We start from the raw sequence: 9,394 nt of genomic DNA, 5'->3' as shown, positions 1-9,394 counted from the left end.
CCCCCATTGAAGTATCAAAAAATGAATGAGTGAATGAATATTTAATCACCTTTTTCAAAAACTTAGTGTATGTGTCTATTATGAATACTACATAGAGTTATGTTGTTTTATTTATCTATTTGTGAATGTTAAATAATGCATTTTTTGTGTGTGTGATGATAGTTATATTTCTAGTTGTATTGTTAATTTCCCATTACACATAGTTATAATGATTTCATGTAAATACAACCATGTATGTGGAGTTGTGGAAGTCTTGCATCTCCATATATATTTAACATTCTTGGTTGTGAATTCAGTGATAGTTTCAGGAGTTTGAGAAGAATGAAAAAGCTAAAACCTCTTAACTATAATGAAACCTTTGTTAATATTTCATGAGATGTGTATTTATTTAATGCCAAAAAAAACACACATATGGTTTCATATGTAATGTTATATTATATAGTACTTTGAAAAGTTCAATATCAAATTTTTAGTATGTTTTGATAAATCAAAATATTTTTAAATTATTCCTTCACATAAAATTCGTTATGGATGGAAACTCAAATTAAATTAAATTAAATATATATATTAGAGATGAATTAATTAAACACTCATTTATACATTAATATAATTTTGTTTTTCTATTTTAAATTTGTTTTAAAACAATCTCTAAATTTCTAAGCTCGCTTTTTCCAACAATGCGAAATTCTATGATCTCTAAATTTCTAAGCTTGTTTTTCCCAACCCTACAAAATTCTATGATGACCTTATGTAGAGAAAAATATACACATACAATATTTAAGAATCATTATTGAGTTAAATATTTAGATATTCAAAGACAACTCCTTTGGCACTATAAAAAGTGAAAAATATTATAATAATATTACAAATGAGAGTTCCATAATAACTTCATTTATTTTTATTATAACTATAATCCTATATCACTATTAAGTTGTCATTCTGGTATATTATTGATGTTCCTCTACTTATTATAAATGGCTATATTTATTTGGAAATAAATCCTTAATAGAATTAATCATAACTTATATCAATCTCAACCATCAATATATTCAATGATTAATTTATTATACAAAATATTTAACAAAAGTGTTGATTTTAACTTTTGATTCCTTAAAAACATTCAAAATCTCTATGACCAAGCTTGCTCACTATTTTAAAATTAGAGGTAAAAGCCTCTCATAACATCCTACTTGTAAATTAGAGTAACCTTATAGGAATTATTGAATTTACATCTACTTGGATACTAAAAGTATATACCTATCCATGGAGTCTAGACTAGTGGATACTAAAAGTATGTACCTATCCCTGTAACAATTAACCTTAGAGGAATTATTGAATTTACATTTACTTGGATACTAAAAGTATATACCTATCCACGGAGTCTAAAAGTGTGTACCTATCCCTGTAACAATTAACCTTAGAGGAATTATTGAATTTACATTTACTTGGATACTAAAAGTATATACCTATCCATGGAGTCTAAACTAGTGGATACTAAAAGTATGTACCTATCCCTGTAACAATTAGGCAAAAGTAAGGGAGTTAATTTAGCCAATTACCTAAACGTTAAAAAACTAAAAAACTAATAATTATTTACTAAAAAACTAATAATTATTAGTGAAGAGAGTCAATTTAGCCCGTTACCTAAACATTAAAGAACTAATCCCACCAAGTTCACCTTTTCTTCAAATCTATGGTTTTGGAATCATTACCATGCGTTCAAGAGCAATAATGTTAAAGAAAACCCCTATGCAAGAAGTAAAAATAAATGAAATTGTAATTAATTCCTAATTTTGTTCAACTAATCTCACAATCTTTCTCATATCAACCCGGGTCGAAGTGGTGGGTATTCAAATCCATGGAAATAAGTGATTGACATGACCCTTCCATCAAGATGTTAATATGGCGTTCTCCAACCGATATGGTTATGATACTCTAATGCATTCCATAGGCTTGTGGTGAAATTTTTCAAGTGAGGGTTTACCTCATCTACCATTTTCATCTTATCATAATAATTAGGGTTAAGATACATGATGGAAAGGGCACTAGAGGGTGGTTGGGACTCAATCTAAAATTGGATATGGAGGAGGAGCCTTTCAGGCACTTTTATAGATTGGTTACTTTCCAAGTTTTTTTTGTCAATCTTTTACTCGTTATCCCTACCACTTTGTAGTTCCCAATTGTCCTTGTGTAAGAGTGTGGTTCCCTCATAATTGACCCCACGGTGAATCGCTAAATATTAAAAGTGCAATTGATCCCTTATCGACATGAGAAGGTTAAAGAGGAATTACTTGACTCAACTCAATAATTTCAATTGAGGAATGTTACACTAATACTGCGAGTAGAGGCTTCAATGGACACTATAATCTATTAGATACTTACGATACATGTTCAAGATGAATGTGGAGTACAAATTCAATGGCCGTCAATTAGACCACCAAAATGCATAAGGGATTTCCACTCCACTTGTACAATTTGGATGGAGATTCTAATCTCAATTAGTAATTCAACTTTTAGATTTGAATGAGTGGGCCCATGAGATTCCTCATGAACTTGCTAAGATGGCTGGAATTTGTGATCAACTAGGCTAATTTTGATGTATTGTCAATTTTTCCCAATTTTCGGTATCTATTATTAGGATTTATATAAAGTTCCACTTTAGGTATCTATTATTAGGTTTTATTTAAACTTCCACTCTTGGAATATGATTATGCATATTTTATTTTTAAATATCCATCTTTTAGAGCTCTTTGTTTTGGAATGGAGAAACAGTAAAAGGTACTTTCTTTTATAACCTCAGTATATATGTTTTCTTAACACATTTTGATTAATAGAAATCTAATAGAGGGATTTTTTTTTGAGGTAAATCACATTATAGTATTTTTGTCAATGCAACGAGTGTGGTTCGGATCACAGAAGCTTAAATTCAATAATACAAATCTCTCAATTTTTAAAATTAAAAAAAAAACAAATAAAAATAAAATCCTAACTGTAAAAAATTATCAGATTTAAAAACTTTATTTAAAATTCTTAACGTACATTATAATAATATACTTTGAATATAAATTATCCCGGGTAAATTAATTAAATTGAATGATTTTAATTTATAAGCGTTTTACCTTTATCTTCTACAAATTTATATTTAAATAAATAATAATTAATTTAAAAAAAAAAAACAAATTATAATTTTCTAAATTTTTCGACTTTTAAAATCGGTAATTCATAAATATGTATTTTTATATATATTAAAAAAAAAATTATGTTTAATGATATTACTTTAAAACATAACATTTATTTATTAATATAAAAATTAATTATTATTTTATTTTCATAAATTTATAATTATACTGGGTAATTTATAAATTGAAAATTTGTTCATTTATATAGATAAGTGTTTGACGAACTGCCTTTAATACGAAATGGTCACCTGGACAACTGAACTCAAAAACAAAATTGGAGGAGTTTTGAACGCAGAAATAGATTGATGGAGGAGTTTTGGCATCATCAGGACGAGTGCATGATTGACATTTTGGCCCTTATCTGCAACATGGAAGCCCCTGCGTTGAACTGAATCACAAATACGTCGATTATTCTACGATTTCCGTGACTATACACTAACTTTGGAACTTAAAATAACGCGTCTTTTAACCACCGTCCTATGAATCACATCATCATGTAGCTATTGAGTTGAATTGTACTCGTGTCCAGAAGAATTGGTCAAGAATTCTGTCAGTTTAATGCTGAGAGTCAATGAATCACATCATGTAGTTATCGAGTTGAATTGTATTTGCGTCTAGAAGCAGAATCGACCAACAATTCTGTCTGTTCAGGGTCAATGAATTGAGTACATTTGAAGATATTTCATTATTTAGGAAGACGGTATTCTAGTTTATCATTATTGTGTTGAATTGTATTTGCGTCTAGAAGCGGAAGTGTCCAAGAATTCTGACAGTTGAATGTTCAGAGTCAATGAATTGGGTACATTTGAATGTGCAGACACAATGAGTTGTATGCAGTTGAAGCCATTTAGAGTTCTCCTATAAACATCTTCTGTGCTGTGAGAAATTTCATTATTTAGGCTGAGGTATTTCATGGAAATTGTTGTTTCAAAATACTGAAATTTAGTTAGTATCAGTTGTCTGAGAAGGATATGGCTGTAGGCAGTGGTGGTAATGAGCGTTCTTTAGAGCAAACTCCCACTTGGGCAGTCACAGTTGTTTGTTCGGCCTTTGTTATCATCTCCTTACTTATTGAACGGGCTATCCATCATGCTGGAACTGTAAGGTTTAGCCAACATACTCTTCAATTTAATATCTTACTTCCATTGTGCAACGGATTTGGTTTAATTATATTCGGTATTCAGCAATAGATTCGCACTTTTGATCACACAGACAGATTCGCTCGTCAGTAGGCCAAGACCAATAATCGCCCACCAAAATTTTCATTATAATCAGCAGAAATTTTTATATAGGTGCAATGCATATTCCATATGCCGAACGATCAAGATTTGAACTTAATATCTATCTGTAATATTAATCTTTCTGTGATTGTATTGCAGTGGCTGTCCAGGCGAAATAAGAAGGCCCTATATGACGCACTTGAAGAGGTGAAAGGAGGTAGGCTGGTTGTCATGGTCTCCGTAGATATCGAAATAAGTTTGTATGTTGTTATCTTTTCAGTGGTATAAAGGCATTAAGAAATGTCCATTTTCTCCAATATGCTAAATTCATATTTTCACTTCAAATATTGTTGGAATTATATTAAATGGATAACATCATAAATACAAAGTTCTACTTATAATTATTTAACTAAATTCCATTTGTTTTAAATCTTCCAAACTTTGAACTAAAATTTCAAATACTTTTGATCGGTCCATTCTAAATTGAATTTAATATAAACACATTTTTTCCCATATATTAATAGTCATGAAAGGGTTACGGTCCCACAAAGATATTCACCGAGTTTGGATCAATTGCCAGATGAAATGAATCACCCCATCATCAATTAGTTTAACTGAAATTGTGGTTGAACCCCATATATCAAACCTTTCTCCGTTACTGTCCTAGATTGTAGTGTGGTTTGATTTGACCATTCAACATTCTAAGTGGACTTGTGTAACCAGGCAAGCATTTTGCCTTGAAGGCAATTTTCCAGTAGGAATTTGATGATTTCGTTTTTCAAAAAATATGAAACTGAGCCTTTAATATGTTTTTTGAAATAAGGATGGTTTGGATTTATTTTTAAATAAAAGAAATAAATTTAGAACCTTCAAAAACCTCTGAAGCGTCTAAAATTCTAAAACTTAAAAGCAATAACCCGGCTTTTTAAAGCCATTTTTCTATGATTATATTGCTTTAGGTGTGAAAGTAAGAGATTAAAATAAGCACATCGTTGTAGCAAGTCTATCTTTTAGCAACCCTCAGAATTTCAGAATGAGATTGCATCACATGACAACGGCTGACAATACATTTTAAATGGGCTTTTCTGGATTGCAGAACTGATGCTTATGGGCTTCATCTCGTTTCTACTGACCGTTGGACAGAAGCCCATTTCTAAGATTTGCATACCGAAAGGAATGGCTTATAGTATGCTTCCATGTCAAAAGGAAGAATCAATGGCTTCTGCTATCGATCATTGTTCCAAACAGGTGGACACCAAACTCTATGTTGAGTATTCGAATTTCCCGATGCGATTAGATGTTATTTAGATCGTGTTAGTCCATTTAATATGATTCAAGATATTTATGATAGTTTGATAATTATTCATTCCCTCTTGATTCAAGGGTAAGTATCCTCTGGTGTCTCTCACTGGCATGAACCAGCTCCACTACTTCATCTTTACGTTGGCAACTGTCCATGCGTTATATAGTGTTCTAACAATCGCCCTAGCAAGAGCAAAAGTAAGTGCAATGGAAAATAACTGATCTTCTCCCATGTCATTCAGCTTAAATTTTTTCTCGGTTTGAATTTGCTTTCATATCTTCATGCGTTCAAAACATCCTTAACTCAAAATACAAGTCGTTTTGGTGCCTAGATGAGGCGTTGGAAAGCATGGGAAAAGGAGATAGTAACAATGGATTATCCATGTTCACATGGTGAGTTCTTTTCAATTTTCTTCTCTAAATGGCCTCGTCTCGCAGTCTGTCATGTTTGAAAAATGCCACATAAACCAGGTTACGAATCTGCAAATTTCAACGGGGACACCCTGTGAAATGATTTCAAGTTGAAACATCAAGAATATTTACTATTGGATAACGTTTTGAGGAATTTTAGAAAGGTTGTTCTCAAGTACAAGCAGCGAAGTGCTTGCTGTTTGTTTCATGCAGATCCTTCAAGGTTCAGATTAACCCAACAAACTACATTTGTAAGGCGTCATATGAATTTATGGAGCAGAACACCCATTCTTAAGTGGGTGGTAAGTAATTCATACTCCAAATTTTCTAGGGATTTAGTTTGCTTCAATCCATTTTACATGTAATATTAATATTCATTTCTGGTTTAGAATTTAACACTACGTAGATTTGCAGGTTTGCTTCTTCAGACAATTCTTTCGATCCATAAGGAAAACTGATTACTTAACCTTGCGCCATGGCTTCATCATTGTATATCTCCATGACTTCAAATGTTCCCTTCCATTTCTTCTCGGTTTAAACAACCATTTCATTCACGTGATTTATCTGATTTGCCTTGTGAATTTTCTTCCTTGGTACTGTATAGGCCCATCTCTCTGCAAATAACAAGAAGTTTGATTTTCATAAATATATAAAGAGATCATTGGATGACGACTTCAAGAGGGTGATTGGAATCAGGTTCTATTAACTTTTTGTGCCTAAAAACTTTGGTCTCTAGCAATAATAATTGATTTTCCTCGTGGAACGCTTCTTAGTCCTCCTTTTGTTTTGATTCTCTGGGAAACCTCCCCTTACTATTTACCTAACACTACAGCAGTTATTGCGTTATTTGCAGTGTTCCCCTGTGGACTTTTGCCATGGGCTTTTTGCTTATCAACTTGCATCGTAAGACTTCACAACTCTCTGTCTTACTCCAATGTTTAGTTTTGTTTCTGTTACTAGCGAATCTGACGTTGTCTCTTTCACTGGTTGCATTACTGTATGAGGAGACTGGCATTCATACTTTTGGTTCTCCTTCGTTCCCTTAGCTGTAAGTCCCTGTAAATGTTCGGAAGTAGAATTACTAATGATATAGAAAAGTTGTCCACTATTGACTTCTGCGTGTTTATTGCTGCATTACTTGTGCAGATAGTTTTGATAGTTGGAGTGAAGCTGCAACTTATAATATTAGAGATGGCCTTAGCAATTCAACGGAGACATTCTGTAGTTAAAGGAATTCCAGTGGTGCAGCCAACGGATAAGTTGTTTTGGTTCGATCGCCCTGAACTTATTATATTCTTGATCCATTTCACTCTGTTCCAGGTATCGAAATAATTGCATTGTAAATTTTATTTCCTTAATTGTGTCTATTATATTTATGACACTGACATATTATATTTATGACACTGACATAAAGGCTTGATGGTTCCTGCAGAATGCTTTCCAGCTTGCTTTCCTTTCGTGGACATGTGTAAGCCATTTATATTTGTAATTATAATAAATTATAATATCAGCAGATACTTTGAATCTGCACAGTTAACAATAGGATCACAATGATGATTGCAGTGGCAATTTGGCTTAAACTCTTGTTTCCACGATAGGCTTTATACGATCATATTGCGAATCGTCATTGGGTAAGTATGTCGATCGTTATATAAAAGCATATTCCGTCATAAAGATCTTTTCTTCGGTTAATTTTAACAATTGCTTTGGCAGAGGTTCCTTTTATGATAATTGCAAAATCCGTGTATTTAATCGTTATAGATCAAAATTAACTGATAACTTTGTTTCTTGTTAAAATTTATAATCAACCTAAGTTCAAATTTAACATAATATTTTTAAATTCTAACATAACGAGAACACTGAATAAAATTGTGTTATGAACTGAACGATAATTGAATTGGGTGATGTAATATCCAGGGTGCTTGTGCAGTTTATATGTAGTTATGTCACGCTTCCACTCTACGCACTTGTGACACAGGTGAATTTTTATCCCAATTTCAAAGAGAGTTTGAACTTTTCGAAACCTACTGAATTATGTTAATAGAAAATGGGAAAGTGTCGGCATTTTTCTTAATGTCTCTCTATTCTTATAGTTAAGCAAATAATGGGTAGATATTCTTCTTCAATCTGTACAAATAACTCTGGTCCTTTTAATTACGGTATCAAAACTGATACATATGCTATGCAGATGGGTTCGCACATGAAGAACACAATATTTGATGAACAAGTAGTTAGTTCCTTGATAAGATGGCATGAAAGAGCTAAGAAAAATATCAAAATAAGAAATGCAACGCAGAACACAATATCTGAAGAACGGATAGCTAGTGGCTTGAGGAGATGGCATCAAAGAGCTATGAAAAGAGGAAATTCAAACTCAATATCCGAAGAACGGATAGCTAGTGGCTTGAGGAGATGGCATCAAAGAGCTATGAACAATATGAAAGGAAGAAATTCAAACTATATATTTTCAAGCAGAAGCAGAATGTCGAAGTCTGAATTTTCAAACAGAGGGGGAACTCCGAGTGTGGAAACAACTCCAAGCCATGGATCTTCTCCATTGAACTTAATGCGCAGGTATACTACTATGGGAGACATTGAAATTCCAGATATTTCCCCAGATTACGAAGCAACCGAATCCCCAGAGTACTCAGAAGCTACAGCACAACATCGCATTTCAAAACAAGTAGAGAGCTCAAATCTGGGAATGGTTGCATCTTTTGCATATCTTCCGCAGCCTATTAGAACTGTTTCGATTTCTGAAACCTGGGGTGTCAAAGAGGTCACAGGAGAGCAGCTTACTTCAGAAGATATAAGCATAGAGGTTACAGAAGAGCAGCTTACTTAAGAAGATGTAAACATAAATAGCAGAGATTTTTCATTTGTCCTGTCTTAATTGTGTGTTTCATATCAATTAAAGATATTAAGGAAAAATGTAATATGTTTTAGTTAGACTTTTTTTTAGCGATGGACTGTATTTTCTAAGAAATTTACGAGCCCCAAGGCTCAGCAGTTTCTATGTTTTATAATTAACGCACTCCAAAATTGGATCAGCCTGGTTGTAAAAAGGGATGAGAGTCTTGCGGGAATAAACAAGTGATATGATAGAAACCAATTCTAAATCAAACTATCTAGCTTAACTGTAGCGGGCAGGTAAAATTAATATATAAATTATGAATTTATATCGTTAACAAAATTTAATATTTAATCAATACCGTAAAATTAAATAAATGAATATTTTTCAATGATTATGACAGTTGTTCGTCGTGTTTTTTTTTTGTTTTT

The 9,394-nt window shown here is 32.4% G+C and overlaps 1 protein-coding gene across 1 annotated transcript; it reads left to right on the top strand.

The window, feature by feature from the left end:
- Window positions 1-4,150: 4,150 nt before the first annotated feature.
- LOC149191070 (MLO-like protein 6) lies at window positions 4,151-8,957 on the top strand. Its single transcript, XM_089410657.1, has 16 exons — window positions 4,151-4,279; window positions 4,559-4,616; window positions 5,496-5,647; window positions 5,783-5,899; window positions 6,034-6,094; window positions 6,326-6,414; window positions 6,527-6,601; window positions 6,717-6,808; window positions 6,966-7,015; window positions 7,120-7,160; window positions 7,259-7,432; window positions 7,545-7,580; window positions 7,676-7,743; window positions 8,030-8,090; window positions 8,301-8,404; window positions 8,621-8,957. Exons 1-16 carry the CDS (start codon window positions 4,151-4,153, stop codon window positions 8,955-8,957), a joined length of 1,644 nt encoding a protein of 547 aa, XP_089266783.1.
- Window positions 8,958-9,394: the final 437 nt, after the last annotated feature.

This window comes from Pinus tabuliformis, chromosome 3_1, assembly GCF_031772625.1.
Source record: "Pinus tabuliformis cultivar Carrire ecotype Pingquan chromosome 3_1, CPIR1, whole genome shotgun sequence".
In the NCBI taxonomy this organism is placed as follows: Eukaryota; Viridiplantae; Streptophyta; class Pinopsida; order Pinales; family Pinaceae; genus Pinus; species Pinus tabuliformis.
The sequence above is the reverse complement of the archived record's forward strand: the minus strand, read 5'-3'. Positions and strand labels throughout refer to the sequence as shown.